General features: G+C 38.8%; 1 protein-coding gene across 2 annotated transcripts in view; it reads left to right on the top strand.

Annotated features, from left to right (window-relative positions):
- The window catches only part of LOC150084471 (uncharacterized), a 1,198,120-nt gene that overhangs the window by 580,137 nt on the left and 595,028 nt on the right, over window positions 1–22,955 (top strand). For both annotated transcript variants that reach the window (XM_090376097.1, XM_090376096.1), the window contains one exon: window positions 12,220–12,327. In XM_090376097.1, the coding sequence (XP_090232223.1) occupies window positions 12,260–12,327 (68 nt within the window). In that variant the 5' untranslated portion in view covers window positions 12,220–12,259. The remainder of the gene's footprint in view (window positions 1–12,219; window positions 12,328–22,955) is intronic.

Genomic DNA, 22,955 nt, shown 5'->3' with positions numbered 1-22,955 from the left:
ATCTATGGCATAGGGTTCAAAGAAAAACAGCAAAGTGTTCTTTACCTATGTACACTCTAGAAGGAAATGGTTGAATCAGATTGGTCCACTGGATGTTGATGGTTCAACTGATGATGATGATGATCCTACTCAGGGAGGGGAATGCCAGAGGTGAGTTAAACTCTGGCAGTGAGTTAGATGATTTTGTAATAACTGAGAGGAAAGTGGAGGAGAAATTTTTGAAGATAAACATAAAAAAGGCACCTGGGGTGGATGGGATCTATCCAGTTATATTAAAGAAGGCAGCAAAGGAAGTAAGCAAACCGTTAGCCATAATTATGAGAGCTTCCTTGGACTCAGGGGAGGTACCATTGTACTGGAGAAGTGCAAATGTGACCCCAATTCACAAAGGAGGATCAAAGGGCGACACAAGTAATTATAGACTTGCTAGTTTAACTTCTGTTCCAGGAAAATTAATGGAGGCACTGGTTAAAGAAGCACTGCAGGATCACCTAGACAAGACTTCAGTTATAGCTCGGACTCAGCATGGTTTTGTTAAGGGAAAGTCTTGCCTGACCAATTTGATTGGAAACTATGATGTGGTCACAAAGGAACTGGACGCAGGGAATAACTTTCATATCATATATTTGAATCTTAGAAAAGCTTTTGATACTGTTGCACATGGAAGACTGCCCCACAAATTGGAGCAGTGTGGCATTGGAGACAAATTGCTGCTATGAATAAAGGGGTGGTTGAGGGAGAGAAGACAGAGACTGGTAATCAATGGACACTGCTCATCGTGGACTAATGTTATTAGTGGAGTCCCTCAGGGTTCAGTGTTGGGTCCATTGTTGTTTTCTGTATTTATAAATGATATTGATCATTATATATCAGGCTTAATTTCCAAGTTTGCAGACGATATGAAGGTTGGCAGGGTTGTTAAGGATACTAATAACTATGCTGCTGCAACAGGATCTAGAAAAGTTGAATAAATGGGCTGAGAGGTGGCAAATGAAGTTTAACATTGACAAATGGAAAGTGATACATATGGAAGCAGTAACCCCAGAGTAACATATCAACTCTGTGGTACTGTACTGACAGTGTAGGGAATGAAAAGGACCTGGGGATAATTCTGCAGGCAGATATGAAGTTTTCTGAGTAGTGCAGACAGTCTGCAAGAGTAGCTTATGGTGTCTTCAGTGATATACAGGAATTTTTCTAGCAGGGATAAGGAGGTGATTATCTCCTTGTATAACACAATGGTCAGGCCACACCATGAGTATTGTATACAGGTCTGGAGGCCTTATTTTAAGAAGGATGTAGAGCTGCTGGAACGAGTACAGAGAAGGGCAACAAGATTAGAGAATGGAACAAAGGGTTGCTCTTATGAAAGAAGGCTTAAGTTTTGCAAATTACAGTGTCTGGAGACTAGGCACCTGCAAGGTGATCTGATTGAAGTGTATAAAGCTTTGAATGGTTTGAGCATGCTCAATGCTGATTGGATTCTTCCTCATGCTCAGAATAATCACCTAAGAGAGCATAAATTCAAATTGAGGAAAGGCAGATATAAGATAGATGTTCGAAAGTTTGCGTTTAGCCAGCAGGTAGTTGGTTGGTGGAACAGACTTCCATCCTTTGTTGTGGAAGTTGATAGCCTAAATAAATTTAAGGCTAAGCTGGACAGGTATTTGGAACGAACAGAGGGGTGAAATGGGAGCATTTTTTTTTTTTTTTTTTTTTTTGGCTGATGCTGCATATGCTTGCTTTCTTGCATCATATGCCTCTGCTAATGTGAAGAGAATTGATATTGGTGATTAAGAGAAATATGAGGAAGTGATTAAGATTGAATCAGTTTAGTGTTTGAAGCTGTTGAGATTGTTAATTGAGAGAAATTTTATTGAAATGATAGCATGTATTAACAGATTAAATGAGAAAAATGAATAGATTAGATGTAAATGAACACCATTTATATATTGTAAGTAAATTTGTATGATAAATTACTTGTTTTATATTTGTCATTGCTCTTGAGAAACTGGAGTGTGGAGAGAACAGCAGGTAGTGTAGTCAACCAACGGGTTAGATAACATAGAAAAGCAATCATAAAATAACACAATTCAAACACAGAAGTGTGCTAATTTACGAGGCAGAAATTCCACGTAATTAATCATGGTTAAAGTGACAGAATATCAGGTAGGAGGAAATAGCTGTTAAAGCTAAATTGAAAATTAATACATGTTAAAAGCATTCCAAGATAGCGTAAGCAACATCTTGACAAAGCTTGTGCCACATAGGTACAGGAGTGGTGGCCGGGTGGGTAAAGTGCCTGCCCGGCAACACAAAGGTCGCGGGTTCGAATCCCGCCTCGGGCTTGGATCAGAGTAAATGCAAAAACTTTGGGAGGCGCATTATGTCCACAGGAGCTGATGTGCCAAAAACTAACTAACAAAAAAAAAAAAAAAAAAAAAAACCAGGAGTGGTAATAAGAGAAATACAGTAAATCCCCGCTATTTGTGGTATCTGTATTCGCGGTCGCTGATTTAAAAATAAATAAATTTTCTGTTTATATTTTTGGATGACCAAATGGTCAGAGGAGTTCACAAGGTAGAGAGAATACAAGAAACAGCACCGTATTCAGCAGTCACGAGCTTGAACCCCGGTCACTCAAGGCACGTGTACTTATGTACCCGTGCGCCTGAGCACTAGGCTACAGCGGCCTCTAATATAAAATGAAACCTAAAAAAAATGTGAATTTTAAAGCGCTGTGTACATTTTCTGCCATGAAAAAACATAGGCGTGGCTAAAATTATCTTTCCTGGTCAAAACAGTTCTCGGTGGGTGGGGGGGAGAGAGGTGATAAAATCTCGAGCTTGGATGTTTCTCACTTATCCTTGTTCAGTATGTGTTATGTGCTTGTCATGGAAGGTTTCGTTGTTTGCTTTTAATTTATATGCTTATAATTTGAATAAATTTATCAATTCATAAATTGATATGCTTACAAAAGTGATAAATCTACTGTTTTGCAGAAGTAAGTGAAGAAAGTGACTTTATTGTGGACAAGTTCTTTCTAACCCGTACAAAAATATGGCTATGAATAACAAGGGAAATGTGAAAAGATCAAAGAAGGTGATGACATTAGCGAATAAAATTGAGTTATTAGACAAAATTTCTAATGGTGAAAGTGTCTTCTCAGTGGCAAAACATAAAATCAATGAGTCAGCGGTATGATCAATGAAAAAATCCGCTGTAGTGTCCGTGAAAACGCGCTGATTGCTTCAAAAATTTGCTCTGCAATTTGTGATGTTAAATTAGAAAAAATGGAAAGAGCTTTAAATCTGTGGATAGAAGACCAAACTCAAAATAAAATTCCGTCAAGTTCACTCATTCGTGAAAAGGCAGAACTCCTTTATCAACACTTTAGCGAAACTGGTGATAGCACTGGCAGGATAAGTATTTTAGCTAGCAAAGGCGCTGGTTTGAAAGATTTGTTTGAAATTTCTAATAAATATTACATTTAATATTAAATTGTTTCTTATTTTCATTTCGATGCCATATGCTTGCATTTCACTATGTACTGTCTATGTACATAATCATATTATGAGGGTACATAATAATACATACATAGACAAAATTTTAGACTAGTTTTTCTTATATATTTCATACTTTGGAACGGAACCCCTTTATTACTATGGGAGCCGTAACTTTCGCTGCATTTCTCAGGAACGTAACCCCCGCGAATAGCGGGGATTTACTGTATATGATGGAATATAGACCTGGGTTACTACTATATAGAGTAGAAGGCACCTAACGACTATAAATAAATAAATGCTAGTAGGTTATGCTTTTAGTGTGGAGAGAACAGCAGATAGTGTAATCAAACAACGGGTTAGATAACATAGAAAGGCAGTCATAAAATAACACAATTCGAACACAGAAATGTGCTAATTTACGAGGCAGAAATTCGATGTAATTAACCATGGTGGAAGTGACAAAAAAACAGGTGGGAGGAAAGAGCTTTTAAAGCTGAATTGAAAATTAAAACATGTTGAAAGCATTCCAAGATAGCCTGAGCAACATCTTGACAAAGCTTGTGCCACATAGAATAGAAGTAATAGGTACAGGGATGGTAATAAGAGAAATATATGATGGAATATTGACCTGGGTTACTAATATATAGAGTAGAAGGCACTCCCACCTGATATGCACCCGTGGGCGGACCAATTGGCTACGGCGACCTGTTTTGTAATAATTCGAAATCGTGACTCAGAGCAGCAAAGCAAAAGGCTCAAGCTAATGGGAGTGCTGTAACCCAGAGGAGAACTGAGGGGGGCAGTTGCCCTCTGAATCACAGCCTTTTAAAATGCACTGCTTGCATGATGTTTGTGGAACAATCAGGTACGGGACATGATATTGCCATGGGGGATGTCTTTGTGTGCGCGATGCAAGGAGTGTAACGAAATCAGGCAACAACTCAACGTTGTTATGGGCCTATATGAGAGCTTGAAGGATAGGGTGGATGCTCTTGAAGGAACTGAATTGAGAGGCCCATCAAGCTCTCAGCTGCCCACATCAACCCCAGAGATTGCACTTGTTCATCACGCAACACAGCTGCAACCCCCAAGGCAGAATGCACTGGTCCCACAGGAACTAGTAGTTGTTGGTGACTCTATTGTCAGGGAAACGGGGAACATACTTTGTAAAAAGGATAGGTGGAACAGGACCAGGGAATGTCTTCCAGGGGCAAAGGTTGATGATGTTGTAGATCGGATATCATCTTTTAAGGGCACAAAAGGTGATACACGTTGATAGGTGATAGTTGTACACGTTGGCACTAATGATATCAAGAGTAGGAGACAGGCAGAATTACTTAACAAGTACAGGTCACTGTTGAAAAAAAGCCATGAATTAGGGTTGAATTTAAGTGTCTGCAATTCTGCCCAGACATGATAGGAGGGAGTATATGATGAGAGCCTTGTCGATCAATTCGGCCCTGGAAAGATTGTGCAATGCCCAAGGGGTAGAATTTTTTTCAGCCTGGACTGTACTTGTTAACAGGAGAGACTGCTCCTACAGGGATGGGATACACTTAAATAGAAAGGGTGCCAGAATATTTGCTGATGCTATCGAGGCAGTGTTAGGTGGGTCGGGAAACTGCTAGCTTAGGGGGATACAAAGACTAATAGATTAACATTAGCCACTGGCAGAGGTGAAAGTGATTCTTGCACTGCTTCTATTGGAATGAGCAGAAGCCTGAAAAACAAGATGCAGGATATTTCAGAGACTGCTGGGAGTCATTGTGGTACAAGTAAATACATGGGTTGTGTTAGCGTAGCTAAGAATAGAAACAGGTACATGTATATGTGCATGTACACTAATGCTAGGAGTTTGGTAAATAAATTTGATGAATTTGAGGTATTGCTCAAAGCATTAAAGGTGGATATTGTTGGAATATCAGAGACGTGGTGTCACAGAGATATAAGGAATCTAGAACTGGAATTTGGGGAGTACAATGTCTACAGAAAGGATTGACAGGATAGGAAGGGAGGAGGGGTTATGCTATTAGTTACGAAACACATAAAATCCAAGGAAGTGAAGCCAGTCGACATTGCTGGACAATGTAGTGTCGAGTCAGTTTGGTGTGACATAAGCATTGGGAGATCAAAATTGAGAGTAGGAGTGTGCTATAGGCCTAATGACTCTGATGAGTATAATAAGAAACTGTACAGGGAAATAGAGTGGGGCAGTAAATCAGAGAGTCTTATAATGGGGGATTTTAATTTCCCAGATATTGACTGGAATTTGTGTGTTGGTCACCCACGCACTAGCAAGGCTTTTTTGGATTTATTGGATGATTGTTTTCTACATCAGCATGTTCGAGAGGCAACTAGAGGGAGTAACACTCTTGATTTCATTATCAGTAGTGATTCTTCATGCATTAAGAATCAGCAGATAAAGGAACCACTAGGTGGCAGTGATCACAGTGTGCTGAAGTGGGATTTACTCAAAAAGGTAACTACCATCAGGGTTTAAGGGAAGGGATTTTGCTTTCGTAAAGGCGACTACGATGGTCTGAGACAGTACTTAAATTCTATACAGTGGGACCAAATGATGATGTTACCAACAGCAAATTCAAAATGGGAAGCATTCAAAGAACTTATCTTGGAAGCTACTAGGCTTTACGTACCAACTAAGAAATATTGTTCAATGTTTAGGCTATAAATTTATGTCAGATGAACTAATGAGACATATGGCTGAGAAGAAAAATGCATGGGATACATATAAATTAACACGGGACACAGAAGCGCATGACAGATATAAGTTGATCTGTAATCAAGCTACAAAGGAGGTTAGGCAGGGGAAGGGATATTACGAGAAATCTTTGGCAAAGGATGCAAAGAAAAACAGTAAAGAGTTCTTTACTTATGTAAACTCTAGAAGGAAGGGGATGAATTAGATTGGTCCAATTGATATCGATGGGTCAACTGTTGATGATCCTGCTCAGGTAGCTAACAAACTAAATGAATATTTTGCGTCGACATTCACACATGAGGAGTTATTCAGCGAGGGGAATGCCAGAGGTGTATTCAACTCTGGCAGCAAGCTAGAGAATCTTGTAATAACTGAGAGTAAAGTGGAGGAGAAATTGTTGAAGATAAACACAAGAAAGGCACCTGGGGTGGATGGGATCTATCCAGTTATATTAAAGGAGGCAGCAAAGGAAGTAAGCAAACTGTTAGCCATAATTATGAGAGCTTCTTTGGACTCAGGGGAGATATCCACAGACTGGAGATGTGCAAATCTGATCTCAATTGACAAAGGAGGATCAAAGGCCGACACAAGTAATTATAGACCTGCGAGTTTAACTTCTGTTCCAGGAAAATTAATGGAGGCACTGCAGGATCATCTAGACAAGACTTCAGTTATAGCTCAGACACAGCATGGTTTTGTTAAGGGGAAGTCTTGCCTGACCAATTTGATTGGATACTATGATGCAGTCACAAAAGAACTGGATGCAGGGAATAACTTTGATATTATATACTTGGATCTTAGAAAGGCTTTTGATACTGTTGTACATGGAAGACTGCTGCAAAAATTGGAGCGGCGTGACATTGGAGGCAAATTACTGCTATGGATAAAGGGCTGGTTGAGGGGGAGAAGACAGAGAGTGATAATCAATGGACACTGCTCATCGTGGGCTAACTTTATTAGTGGAGTCCCTCAGGGTTCAGTGTTGGGTCCATTATTGTTTTCTGTATTTATATAAATGTTTTTGATGATGGTATATCAAGCTTAATGTCCAAGTTTGCAGATGATACAAAGGTTAGCAGGGTTGTCAAGGACACTATTGACAGTATGCCGCTGCAACAGGATCTGGAAAGGGTGAGCAGATGGGCTTGAGAGGTGACAAATGAAGTTTAACATTGACAAATGTAAAGTACTACATATGGAAAATAGCAATCCTAGAGCAACGTATGAACTCTGTGGTACTGCACTGACAGTGGTAGAGAATGAAAAGCACCTGGGGGTAATTGTGCAGGCAGTTATGAAGTTCTCTGAGCAGTGCAGATGGGCTGCAAGAGTAGGTCATGGTGTCTTGTGAATGATATACAGGAATTTTTCTAGCAGAGATAAGGAGGTGATTATTCCCTTGTATAAGGCAATGGTCAGGCCACACCTTGAGTACAGGTCTGGAGGGCTCATTTCAAGAAGGATGTAGAGCTGCTGGAAGGGGTACAGAAAGGGAAACACGATTATTGAATGGAACAAAGGGGTACTGTTATACATGGAGGAAGAAAGGCTTAAGTTTTGCAAATTACAGTGTCTGGAGACTAGGCACCAGCGAGGTGATCTGATAGAGGTGTATAAAGCCTTGAATGGTTTGAGCATGCTCAATGCTAATGGGATTCTTCCTCTTGCTCAGAATAATCACAACGAGAGGGCATAAATTCAAATTGAGGAAAGACAGATGTTGGATAGATGTGCGGAAATTGGCCTTTAGTCTGCGGTCGGTTGGTGGAACAGACTTCCATCCCTTGTTGTGGAGGTTCATGGCTTAAATAAATTTAAGGTTCAGCTGGATACGTATTTCGATTCGAACGAACGAATGGGTGAAGTGGAAGTGGGTTTTTTTTTTTTTTTTTTTTTGGCTGATGCTGCCACAAGCTTTCTGTCTTTCATCATATGCCTCTACTAATGCTAATAAGCGTATGCAGTGCGGCACATAATAATAATATTTACATTTTGATTAATCTATTTTTTATATGTATTTAAAATTTGTCGCGATCGAGTGAAATTAAAGCCGCGATCGACGTGTTGGTCATCACTCCCATAATATATTGTGATATTGACACCATATATCGCTCAGTCTTTGTTTACAACTTACTGTATACGGTTGTACTCTTGTTTCATAATTTAATATATATATATTTTTTATTTATTTATTTATTTTTTTTTATGAAAACCCCGAACACGACAGGTATTAGAACCTATAGTACTTAGTACCATGCATGGGTTGGAGGTTAGTAAGACGAAAGAAGATATTTCTTGACATTAGACTTGAACTTCTGTAGACTGTAATTTTCAGGAAATACGTACGAAGGAAGGTTGTTCCAGAAAACAGCAGTTGAATGAATAAACTAAGAAGATGAAAAGTTCATTCGGTGAATTTGAAGTTGGACAGTAAATGGATGTTGGCTGGTGGCAGCACATGTTTGGTCTGTTTTGAGAGAGAGAGAGAGAGAGCAGGAATTATAGAAGCCAATTCAGAAGAACAGTGCCATAGGAGTATCTGTAGAAATGGCATGCATCAGAAACAGAACGTCTGTGAGACAGAGTGGAGAGACTCTGTTAGAGATGAGTCATTAATTAACCTAACTGCCCTCTTCTGAATGAAATCTAGAAGCTTGAGAGAAGTTTTGGGGGCACTGTCCGAGATTTGGGAATAATATTCCATGGTATGGTGGATTTGCGATTTGTCAAAGTGAACAGCTGTTTGGAAGAAAAGTAATGAGCTGATAATAAAAAAGAAAAAACTATAAATTTGTCAGGAAAATTCATGGATGTGAAAAACCCTACCCGGTGGTCTGCTGTAAGTAAAGAATGCTTGAAGTGGTACGTGAATGATAAATGGTTAAGAAGCACTGGTATACTTGATATTGACGGTTTGATTTTTGATGATTCTGCTCAGGTGGCTGACAAACTGAATGAATATTTTGCATCTACATTCACACATGAGGATATATTTAGAGAGAGAAATGCCAGAAGTCTATCAAACTGGCAGGGAGCGAAATGATTTTGTAATAACTGAGAGCAAAGTGGAGGAGAAATTGTTGAAGTTAAACATAAGAAAGGCACCTAGGGTGGATTGGATATATCAAGTTATATTAAAGGAGTCAGCAAAGGAAGTAAGCAGGCCCTCAGCCAAGATTATGAGGGCATCCTTGGACTCAAAATGTATCCCCAATTCACAAAGGGGGGGGGGGTTTGAAAGGTGACACGAGTATTTACACACCTGTTAGTTTAACTTATGTCCTAAGAAAAATAATGGAGTCAGTGGTTAAAGAAGCATTACAGGATCATCTAGACAAGACTGCAGTTTTTAATTCAGACACAACATTGGTTTGTTAAAGGAAAGTCTTGTCTGACCGATTTGATTGGATACTGTGATGTGGTAACAAAGGAACTGGATGCAAAAATAATTTTGATATTATATACTTGGATTTCAGGGAAGACTACTGTACAAGTTGGAGCAGTATAGCTTTAAGGGCAAGTTGCTGCTATGGATAAAGGGATGGTTGAGTGGGAGAGACAGAATGGTAATCAATGGGCACTGCTCTTTGTGAACTGCTATTAGTGTTATTAATAATCAAGGTGGGGACTCTTTATGGAGTTCCCCTTGATTATTAATAACACTAATAACTCAGTAATCAAGTGGAGTCCCTCTTGATTATTATTAATAACACTAATAACATACACTAATAACATTAATCCGTGTTTGGCCCATTGTTGTTTCTGCATTTATCAATAATGATGAAGGTATATCAGACTTGATGTTCAAGTTTCAGATGATAAGAAGGTTTGTAGGGTTGTTAATGACAGTATGCTGTCATTATTGTCGGATCTAGAAAAGTTGTGCAGATGGGCTGAGAGGTGGCAACTGAAGTTTAATGTTGACAAATGCACTGTATTTGACAAGTGCTGTATATGGGTAGCAGTAACCGCAGAGTAACATACATACTGTGTGGTACTACACCCAGGGTAGTTGTGTAGAATGAAAAAGATCTGTGGGTAATTGTGCAGTCAGATAGAAGTTGTCTGAGCAGTGCACACAGGCTGCAAGAGTAGCTAATGCACTCTTGTCAACGATATTTAGGAATTTTGCTTGCAGGATAAGGTGGTGATTATCCCCTTGTGTAAGGCAGTGGTCAGCCCACAACTTGAGTACGGTATACAGGTCTGGAGGCTTCATTTTAGGAAAGACGTTGAGCTGCTGGAGATGTAGAGAAGAGCAAGAAGATTAGTGAGTGGAACAAAGGGTTGCTGTTACCAAGAAAGGCTCAAGTTCATCAAATTGCAATGTCTGGAGACTAGGCACCTGCAAGGTGATCTTATTGAGGTATATAAAGCATTGAATGGGTTGAGCGGACTCAATTCTGATGGGATTCTTTCTCTTGCTCAGATTATAAACCTAATGTTTGATGAGTTTGATTCAAATTGAGGAAAGACAGTTATAGGTGTGCGGAAATTTGCCTTTAGCCAGCGGGTAGTTGATTGCTGGAGCAAACTTCCATCTGTTGTTATGGAAGTTGATAGCCTAAATAAATTCAAGGCTGAACTAGACAAACTTTTGAAGTGAATGGGAAAGCGGTTTTTTTTTTTTTTTTTTGACTGATGCTATATAAGCTTGCTTTCTTGTACCATGCCCCTTTACCAATGTTAATGATCAGAGATAATAAGATCTTAACTGCCTTGATGATATGAAATTTAATGACTGTTCTTTTATTATTAACATTAAAATTTCATTAGAGGACAGAGCAAAAAAAAAAAAAAAACACTGAACTTGCAATAAGCCACACACCAGACTGAGAGTTCACTGGGCTTTTGTTTCCAATTCTCACAATTTATCACCTGCCATAGCCAGATGTGGTCCAGTGGTCAGCCAGTGTAGCCAAATGTAAGGAGGTTATAGGTTTGAGCCTGATTGCTGCTGTAAAAAATGCACAACCCATTGTGACCTGTTTTGATGAAAATTTATATTATGGAAGAAACAAAGTGGGATATAAAAGTAACATATTGATGAAGATCCCGATTTGCAAACACTGTTCTGTTCATCACTAAGGAAGGATGCAAGGAACAAACTTGCCAAAAATGTGTTGCATTTCCAATTCTTGTGTTAAATTGATTGAAATGTTGTAAGAAATAATTTCTCTATCTACTTCACTGATAACTATTCACTTCTGATCAGATCACGAAAGTGAGTGTTGAATCATTGGTTTTTTAAAAGTTGATGGGCAACCAGAATGATCATTATCTTTAATGGCCAATTGGGTCTCATTAAACTTTGCAATACACTCAACAATATTTTAGTGGCACATAGATCACAATTTTTAGCATTTCATGGGTTTCTATTGGACATTTCTCTAATTGGAACAAATGTTGGTGCTTGTTTGTTTGCTACTCAGTAAAATCACTTCCTTTAAAAGGCAACAGACCACATAAAACTTACACTCAGTTTCTTTACTTCCATTCAACATATACTAATTTAAACTGACTGCCAATAAATGGATAAATAATATATTTGATTTATTTATGTATGTATATTAATCAGCTGATAAATGGATGAGTTACTGAACATGTGATAAGTTGCAACTCACTACAAAACTCCAATTTCAAGATACAAAATCTGTCCCATCAGAATTTTATGATCATGCTTCATACATGTTATATAGAGATACCATTTAAATTTTGAAGACATTTTTGTAAGCATTTATGAAAGTGCACAAATCTTGTTGAGCCCATCTTGCCTTGTTTTTGGCCCATACTTTTTCAGGGTATGAAATTTTTAAAATTAAATCAAAAAAATATATTTTCAGTAAACTCGGAAACATTTTCCATTTCTTAAAATTTTCCAATAAGCCTGTCGGCCAGTCTCTGCTGATCCCCATATTTTAGCTGCAGTTTGTTTTCATTGATGTATTGTAACTGTTTTGCAACAATAGTAATATTATTATGTACTGTTTTTAGGCTCAGCCCATGTGACCCTAACGTCGAGGTGTGGGTTAAGATGAGTGTAGTCTCTAATGTGCCCAGCAAAAAGCGGAAGAAATCTGAATCAAAACCACAGTCACAAGTGTAAGCATTTTGATAATTAAGTATACTTTATTTATTAAATTGTGGGAAGGTGTTATGGTGTGGATATTCTAAAGCTGCATGGAATAAAATACTTTTTTGATTACTTCCTTTTCTTTAATATTATTAGCATTTATATTTTGTTTGTCTGTGTTTTTCTGATAGTGTATCTCCAGTATAGTTTGTACATGATGTTTTTTTTTTTTTTTTTTTTAATCTATTTCGTATATTTCACTTTTTTTTTTCTTTTTTTTTTTTTTTCTTTTTTTTCCTTCCCCTTTTCTATTAATTCAGGATGAACTAAAAATGAAGGTACAAATTAAGTTTTAACTAGTGGACCAGGACATCCCATTAAGAGCAGTTGGTTTCTGGGCCACCTTGATTTGCTCCTATGTCATCTTTTTAGGAGGATCACTGGGGAGGATCATTATTCTTGACTTGATTTTTTCTAAGGATTTTTCTCCAGTTCAAAGTCTCTAGATTAAAGAGCCACCAACAAAATGTTAGTCACTTAGCAGTGACTAACATTTTGGTATGGGAAGCATCCACGGAGATTGCAGTTAAGAGTAAAGGGATGATACTACAGACCCCTTCAAAAAAAAAAAAAAAGAAAAAAAAAAGACCTTCAAAAATCAAAAGTTTGCGGACACACACACACACACAGCAGACTCAATTTACCGGGATCTGATTAACACTTCAAGATTCTAAGTTTCAAAAAAGAGTGTTGTGTCGATTGTTGTGTTCCATCGCACCGCAAAAGGACAAATTTTGTTTCATTATTTATGTCAGGGATGTTGAATTTTTTTTTATATATAGTTTTTTTAAAATTTTTTATTTAGAAATCCCGAAAATGATGGGCAAACGCAAGAGTTGTGCTTTCATTTAAGCAAAAACTTGAAATTATTCAAAAGTTTGAAAACGTGCATCCGTTAAATCTCTAAAGAACCGTTATAATGTTAGTGAGCAAACCATATGTGACATTGTAAAAAATAAACAGAAGTATCGTATTAGACACGCGAGTAATGAGTGGTAAGTTTAGTTTTTTTATCTATCACCATACTTTTTATGTAGGTTGCTGAACATTTTTCGATACAGTAAGTCCCTGACTTACGTAGCTTCGGACTTATGTTACGTTATTTATATATTTTTTTTATGACTGAAGATTTCAGTGAAGGAGACACACATTTCACCATAATAAAGTAAAAAAACCCACAGAATTCCAGCTATCAGTATTATCGCAAATGCAATAAGATTGAGTTTATTACCCATTTATAATAGATTGCATTAACAGAAAAGTCCAATAACCCCGCAAGTACAAATTGTTTTTATTGTTTTATGGCAGTGACCGCCAGAAATGTGCTTTAGTAAAACGTGAGCTCGCTTGGGGTGATAATAGTGAGCTTTTGCCTTAACCCTCTGAAGTTCTTTTCAGAAAATTTAATTTTGACTGTTATCATGGTGCCGACTAAGAAAATAAAAATCTCAACTTATGTAAGAAGTCCTGGAACGTATTTTTTACGTATGTCTGGGACTTTGCTGTATTTTTAGATTAACCGGAAATATTTTTTTACCATCTATCCTGGAAAATTGAGAGTCTACTGTGTATATAGCTAGGTCGCGATTAGTGCGACTAATGAATCCCATGAATTGGCCACATTATTCGAATTTGCTCTATTCGAAGTTATAATTATGTTTTAGAAGGGTTGAAATCAACTAAGTTGTCTTTGCCCCACTGTAGAATTACCTGAAGATCGGCATTTAAGGAATTGGTAGCAGAATTTCGAGAAGTTGTAGCTGATTGAGCAGGACAAGGTTTCTCAAAATGGAAAGTGGAATGCAATGTGCTATCTGCAAAATGATGGATAGGATTTCCAGTCAATGGAAGAAGGTGATTAATATACAAGAGGAAAAGAGTGGGGGAAAGAACTGAACCTTGGGGGACACCGGCATTAGTGAAGAAGTTAGAAGTCAGAGAGCCATTTAGTATCGCCCGCGGTGAGCGATCAGAGAGAAACCTGGATAACCAATTACTAAAAACAGTTGGAAAGCCATAAGATGGAAGCTTGTTTAGAAGACGTTTATGCCAAACACGATCAGTAGCCTTAGAGGTGTCAAGGGCGACTACTTGTGTTTCACCGAACCTTTCCATTGAATTAGTCCATAAATGGGTAACATAAGCCAGAATATCACCAGTGGATCGACACTGACAAAATCCATACTGGCGATCGTTGATCAGACGGAAGGTTTCTAGACAGTTTAAGAGTTGGCGGTTAATTGATTTCTCCATTACTTTAGAAAGAGTAGAAGTAATTGCAATGGGACGATAATTGGATGGGAGTGATTCGTCACACTTTTTAAGAACTGGTTGGATATGAGCAAATTTCCAAGCAGAAGGAAAAACACCTTTGGAATAAGAAAGTGAAAAAAGGCAGCAAAGAAGTAAGTTCAGGAGCACAGGTTTTGAGAACAAGTGGAGAAATACCATCAGGACCTGGAGCTTTCTTAGCATCAAGATTCGTCAAAATCCTTCTGACATCCTTTTGACGGAAGACCACAAGAGGCATTGAATATAGCGTGTTGGGAATGGTGGGAGGTGTTTTACCGAGATCATTAATATATGAGTTGGAAGAAAAATGGGATGCTAGCAGGTCAGCTTTATCATTGGCTGAAGGGACAACAGAACCATCTGGTTTGGACAGATGTGGGCAAAAGTTGCGGCCAATAGCTTTGGCAAGAGACCAGAATGCTCAGCTACCATTAGGGCAAGAAGCAAGTTTTCTACTCTTAGCCTGTTGAAACTCTAGTTTGGACTGATTAATAAATGCTTTACAATTGTTAGAGCTTTGGTGTAGGCAGAAAGGGAAACTGAGGAATTAGAAACAAGCCAATTACGATATGCAACATTCTTCTCTTGAACAGCCTTAGCACATTTATTGGGAAACCAAGGTTTAGATAAAGGACGAGATTTTAAAGTGGAGTGTGGGATAAAGGATTCCATTCCTGCAAGAATAATTTCACTGACACGATCTAAGCAAACGTTGACATCAGAAGTTTTGAAACAGTAATCCGACCAAGGAAAAGAAGAAAAGAAGTCTCGCAGGTCATCCCATTTTGCATTCTTGTAATGCCAAACAACACAAGGTTGGGAATAGCCATGAGATAAAGGTTCCATTGGAGTAGAGACAAGCACCAAGTTGTGATCTGAAGTGCCTAAAGGACCTCTCACTTCGACCGTGTACTTAGATGGGTTGTTGTGAGAAACAGATCAAGCATATTGGCTGTATGATTAGGATTGTCCGGTATTCTTGTAGGTAAATGGACAGTCTGTGCAAGGTCATTGCAAAAGTCTCAGCATCTCTACCAGCTGGGTCGGTGTGACTAGAAAACGGAAGCCAGCTGGAGTTGTGAACATTAAAATCACCAAGGAAAATTACCTCACTGTTAGGAAACTTGGACTGGAAAAAGTCAAGTTGCAAAGAGAGGAACTCAAAGAGCTTCAAGTGATTAGTGGAGTTTGGAGAACGGTAGAGACAACAGATGAATTTGACACAATGAGGTAGAGAGATTTTAAGCCAGAGAAGATCAAAGAGAGGAGATTCCAAATAGCCAAGTCTCTGACAGGGAATATCAGAATGGACATATGCACTAGTACAACCTTTGAGGTGAAAGGAATCATACAGCGAATAATTTGGGCATCTCAGAAGAGTAGTTGAATCAACTGATAACTGAGATTCGGTCAGAAAAAGTACATGGGGTTTGGCATACTGCAAGTGGAAATGGACATCGTTGAGATTAGAATTGAGACCACGTATATTTGTGAAATGAATTAGGAAGTGCTTGGGAGGTTTAGATCTTTTCACAGATAAGCTTACTCTGTTTGTTTGACAATTCATGGAGTATTCAATAGTAAGAAAAAGTGGGTGGGACATGCTGTATGAAGTAATGAAATTTTTGGGTATGGCGTAATTGTGGTAAGAATATACCCAGATCCTTGACATAACGTGGCCTCGACAATGCTCCCCGCTTACACATAACTCGGACTCCCTCCAGTCACTATCTGGCAGAGTAGAGGTAGCAAGATTATACAGTAGCTGATCCGGAGGCCTCCTAGAGAATTACCAATAGGTTCGGTCCGCTGTACTAACTAGTGGCCGGTGTGCAAACACCGTTTTGGAGCTGTACCCTCGAAATGTAAGGAATATTGGATCTCGCCACGATGTTCATCATAACCTCAAAAGTCATCAATCATACTGCATGATGGAAGAGATAGGGAAGGGTTGACCAGAAATTAGCTCTAGAAACTAAACATGAGTTCCACCACTTCAAGCCTCCAATAAGCAAAGTAGTGATATTGCACCGGTTGATTAGAGTCATCTACCACCTGCTTGGTAACATAGAGGGCCGGCATTCCTCCATGTGGTGTGGCCACCACACCCAGACCTCTGCTTACGTTGGTTAACACCTAGGTGGTCACCCACCATATACTTGTGCATGGAGGTTATACGCAGGATTACTAACGGTCCCACTATCGTGAAGGTGCAAGCAGAGGATTTGGCTCTCACAGATCGTCTGGACTTTGCCGAAATTGGGTTCACTTGACTTGAGTCACCCGAATATCAGTTCCATCTGCGTTTTAGACTCCCAGGTGGCAAGTACAGCTTGTCTGGCATATCTGAGAGAATGTATGTGATAACCTCAATGACCAAAGGGGATAATTACCTCCTTATCCCTGCTAGAAAAATTCATGTATATTATTGACAAGACACTATGAGCTACTCTTGCAGACAGTCCCTACTGCTCAGAAAACTTCATATCTGCCTGCCCAGTTATTCCCCAGGTCCTTTTCGTTCTCTACCACTGTCAGTGTAGTACCACAGAGTTGATACGTACGTCACTCTGGGGTGGCTGCTTCCCATATGTAGTACATTACATTTGTCGATGTTGAACTTCATTTGCCACCTCTCAAGCCCATCTGCTCACCCTTTCCAGATCCTGTTGCAGCGGCATACTGTCAATAGTGTCCTTGACAACCCTGCTAACCTTTGTATCATCTGCAAACTTGGACATTAAGCTTGATATACCATCATCAAAAACATTTATATAAATACAGAAAACAATAATGGACCCAACACTGAACCCTGAGGGACTCCACTAATAAAGTTAGCCCACGATGAGCAGTGTCCATTGATTACCACTCTCTGTCTTCTCCCACTCAACCATCCCTTTATCCATAGCAGCAATTTGTCTCCAGTGCCACACTGCTCCAATTTTTGCGGCAGTCTTCCATGTGCAATAGTATCAAAAGCCTTTCTAAGATCCAAGTATATAATATCAAAGTTATTCCCTGCATCCAGTTCCATTGTCAACACATCATAGTATCCAATCAAATTGGTCAGGCAAGACTTTTCCTTAACAAAACCATGCTGTGTGCGGGCTATAACTGAAGTCTTGTCTAGATGATCCTGCAGTGTTTCTTTTACCAGTGCCTCCATTAATTTTCCTGAAACAGAAGTTAAACTAACAGGTCTATAATTACTTGTGTTGCCCTTTGATCCTCCTTTGTGAATTGGGGTCACATTTGCAGATCTCCAGGCCATGGGTACCTCCCCTGAGTCCAGAAAAGCTCTCATAATTATGGCTAAGGGTTTGCTTACTTCCTTTGCTGCCTCCTTTAATATAACTGGATAGATCCCGTCCACCCTGGGTGCCTTTTTTATGTTTATCTTCAAAAATTTCTCCTCCACTTTCCTCTCAGTTATTACAAAATCATCCAGCTCAATGCCAGAGTTTGTCACCTCTGGCATTCCCCTCTCTGAATAACTCCTCATGGGTGAAAGTAGATGCAAAATACTCATTTAGTTTGTTAGCCACCTGAGCAGGATCATCAAAATTGAACCATCAATATCCAGTGGATCAATCTGATTCATCCCTTTCCTTCTAGAGTTTACATAGGTAAAGAACTTTGTTGTTTTTCTTTGCATCCTTTGCCATGGATTTCTCATAATCTGCATTTGCCTGCCTAATCTCCTTTGTGACTTGATTATAGACCAGCTTATATCTATCATAGGCTTCCATGTCACCCATTAATTTGTATGTATCTCATGCATTTTTATTCTCTGCCACATGTCTCATTAGTTCATCTGACATCGATTTAGGGCTAAACCCTGAACAATATTTCATAGTTGGTAATTAAAGCCTAGTAGCTTCCAAGATAAATTCTTTGAATGCTTCCCTTTTTGAATTTGCTGTTGGTGAAATCATCAGTCGGTCCTACCGTATAGAATTTAAATACTTTCTCAGACCACTGTAGTCACCTTTACGAAAGTAAAAACCTTTCCCTTTACCCCTGATGGTAGTTACCTCTTTGAGTAAATCCCACTTCGGCACATTGTGGTCACTGCCACCTAGTGGTTCCTTTATCTGCAGATTCTTAATGCACGAAGAATCAATACTGATAATCAGATCAAGAGTATTACTCCCTCTAGTTGCCTCCCGAGCATGCTGATGTAGAAAACAATCATCCAGTAAATCCACAAAAGCCTTGCTAGGGTGCGAGTGACCAACCCACAAATTCCAGTCAATATCTGGGAAATTAAAATCCCCCATTATAAGACACAGATTTACTGGCCCACTCTATTTCCCTGTACAGTTGCTTATTATACTCATCAGAGTCATTAGGCCTATAACACACTCCTACTCTCAATTTTGATCTCCCAATGCTTATGTCTCACACCAAACTGACTCGACACTCCAATGTCCAGCGATGTCGACTGGCTTCACTTCCTTGGATTTTATGTGTTTCTTAACTAATAGCATAACCCATCCTCCCCTCCTATCCTGTCTATTCTTTCTGTAGATGTACTCCCCAAATTCCAGTTCTGCATTCCTTATATCCATGTGACACCAAGTCTCTGATATCCCAACAATATCTGCCTTTGATGTTTTGAGCAATACCTCAAATTCATCAAATTTATTTACCAAACTCCTAGCATTGGTGTACATGCAAGTATACATGCACCTGTTCCTATTCTTAGCGACCCTAACACAACCCATATGTTTACTTGTATTGCAGTGACTCCCGGCAGTCCCTGAAATACCCTGCATCTTGTTTTCCAGGCTGCTGCTCATTCCAATCGAAGCAGTGCAAAAATCACTTTCACCTCTGCCAGTGGCTAGTGTTAATTTATTTGTACTTGTATCCCCACAAGCTAGCAGTTTTCCAACCCACCTTAACTGCCTCTATAGCATCAGCAAATATTCTTGCATCCTTTCTATTTAAGCGTATCCCATCCCTGTAGAACATAGGTTCCCAAACCTTTTCAAGCCACCGCCCACTTTGCAAGACATAAATTTTGTAACGCCCCCCCCCCCCCCATTATAACAGTTTTCCGCGTTCAAGCCGTTTGATATTTTCGACGTAAATAGCAACTAACGATACATTACTGCTTATGCCGTTAAATTATTGAAAAGATAGTGGCCAATATGTGCTTCATCTTGAACACAGTTATTGCTATTCCGATTTTGATGAAACATAGCCCTTATGTAAAGATTGTAAAGTCTATGCTCGAATAACATTATGCACAGTTTCATACAATGGTTTAAATATGAAAATTCAGAATACATATTAGGAGATTGAAAATGCATTAGTAAGAATCTTATTGTAGTAATTAAAACACCATCAAATATATTACAAAATTGTTTATTTCGAACTTATAAAGTAAAAATACAAAGCAAAAATAACAAATTAATGTGAAGGATAAGCCTGATGCATTTTGAAGTTTGTTAATATTGGGTTCAACTTTCGTTAAAAACAGTCGTAAATCGCCATGCTCAGTTATATGCAATTGGTTCCTTTTCTTAGATAGTAAATTCGCTGCAGCACTAAACCCATGCTCAGCCAAATAAGAAGATGGAAATGCAATTAAAAATTTCTGCACTATTTCCTATAATCCAGAGTACAGTGTCAGTACTGATTTCTGAAGCCAGAACTCTTGGTATCCACTTTTGAATTTTATTTTTCGTTCTTCATTTGTTGTGAGTTCTATGAGTTCCTCTTCTAAATTTGATGATCCTGCTGTGTTTACATGTGAGAAAGGATCTAGAACCCAATTTGGTATATTCATGTTTAGAATATCCTTGAATCGTTCATTAAAATCAGCATGGAGAACCTCCAAGTGTTGGCAGTATGGAAGTAAATCTTCCTTTTTGAAAGACACTGCTGATAAATTTGGAAAGTGGCTATATTCCCCTCGGCCTAGATTCCACTTGAACAGAAGAAGTTACCCCACAAAAGCGACAATAACGTTTTGTTTTAATTAAATTCCATTCATCCCCTTGTAATTGTAGACTGACTTCATTAAATATTTTATGGTCTGTCAAATAAGCAATGTCATTTTTGGATGTAATCAGGTTGGCCCGCAATCCGTCGTCTCTGTTTTCTAAGAACTCTAGTAGTGAATCAAACAAATTGTAAAATCAGCAGTATATTATAAATTGTAAAATCGATTCAGACAAATACCTTTTGAAAGCCAACGAACTTCTGTGTGAAGCAGCAAACGGTTGAAATCTTCATCGTTTTCACTATAAAGTTGACTAAACAATCTATCACTCAATGAATTGCTTCTAATCTTTTTGACTGCTCTAATAACGTAATAGAGTGACATATGCAAGCGTTCACTTAAATTCTTCGCAACCAAATGTTGACGATGAAGAACACAATGTATAGTGAGTACATTTCGTATTACTTGTTTCAAATGCACTATGAAACCCTTGTGGCACCCTGTCATTGCTGGAGCACCATCAGTAGCAGCAGACAAAATATTACGAATAGGAATGTCTTTCTCTTGAAAAAACTTATTCATGGTATTAAATATAGATTCTCCTTTTGTATCTCTTTCCAGATTTTTAGCAAATAATAATTCTTGACAAACTTTTCTTCTTTTATGAACCGTACGTATGATAAGAGTAGTGCTTCATTATTTGGGAGAGTTGATTCATCGAGTTGAATGGAAAATTGGCATGTCTTCAAATAATTGCACATTGATTTTTCAAAGTCTTCAGCCATTTCATCGATTCTTCATTGCACTGAATTATTGCTCAAAGGAATTTTCCTGATGATATCTGATGCTGGCTTATGAAGCACAGTGTTTATGACTTCTTTTACTGCCGGCAAGATTAATTAGCATTAGTAGAGGCATTTGATGCAAGAAAGCAAGCTTATGCAGCATCAGCCAAAAAAAAAAAAAATAATAATAATAACCACTTCCACTTCACCCCTCTGTTCGTTCAAAATACCTGTCCAGCTGAGCCTTAAACTTATTTAGGCTATCAACTTCCACGACAAGGGATGGAAGTCTGTTCCACCAACCAACCACCCGCTGGCTAAAGGCAAATTTCCTCACGTCTATCCTACATCTGTCTTTCCTCAATTTGAATTTATGCCCTCTCAGGTGATTATTCTGAGCAAGAGGAAGAATCCCATCAGCATTGAGCATGCTCAAACCATTCAAACCATACACCCTATCAGATCACCTCGCTGGTGCCTAGTCTCCAGACACTGTAATTTGCAAAACTTAAGCCTTTCTTCGTAAGAGCACCCCTTTGTTCCATTCACTAATCTTGTTGCCTTTCTCTGTACTCGTTCCAGCATCTCTACATCCTTCTTGAAATGAGGCCTCCAGACCTGTATACAGTACTGTAGGTGTGGCCTAACCATTGCCTTATACAAGGGAATAATCACCTCCTTATCCCTGCTAGAAAAATTCCTATATATCATTGACAGTACACCATGAGCTACTCTTGCATCCCGTCTGCACTGCTCAGAGAACTTCATATCTGCCTGCACAATCACCCCCAGGTCCCTTTCATTCTCTACCACTGTCAGTGTAGTACCACAGAGTTGATACGTTGCTCTGGGGTTGTTGTTTTCCCTATGTAGTACTTTACATTTGTCAATGTTAAACTTCATTTGCCACCTCTCAGCCGATCTGCTCAACCTTTCCAGATCCTGTTTAAGCAGCATACTGTCAGTAGTGTCCTTAACAACCCTACCAACCTTTGTATCATCTGCAAACTTGGACAATAAGCTTGATATACCATCATCAAAAACATTTTATAAATACAGAAAACAATAATGGACCCAACACTGAACCCCGAGGGACTCCACTAATAACATTAGTCCACGATGAGCAGTGTCCATTGATTACTACTCTGTATTCTCCCCCTCAACCATCCCGTTATCCATAGCAGCAATTTGCCTCCAATGCCACACTGTATTTATTTCATCAGTAATGATGAGATGAAGAATATTCTAACCCCTAGTATTTTCTCTAATGTGCTGGTACAAATAATCTGGTTTATTTAAAACGTTTGTACTCTATGGTGTGAATTCCATCATACTTATTCCAGTAAGTTAGGGGTAGATTGGAGTCACCCATAATAAAACATTCACACTTGCATGTCCATTTCATGTCATGTAGAGACTCTCCTCTTAGTCTTCACAATCTCTTGTTCTCTAGATTACTCTCAAACTTATACCTTTGGTTCAAATGACTCGCACAAAAACTTGCAGCATTGTATGCTGGCAGACAATTTCTGATTCGGCAGAAAGTCTTTTCACACTCTGGCTGCTT

The sequence above is a fragment of the Mastigoproctus giganteus genome, chromosome 6 (genome assembly GCF_048544385.1).
Source record: "Mastigoproctus giganteus isolate SK-2022 chromosome 6, ASM4854438v1, whole genome shotgun sequence".
Classification (NCBI taxonomy): Eukaryota; Metazoa; Arthropoda; class Arachnida; order Uropygi; family Thelyphonidae; genus Mastigoproctus; species Mastigoproctus giganteus.
The sequence above is the reverse complement of the archived record's forward strand: the minus strand, read 5'-3'. Positions and strand labels throughout refer to the sequence as shown.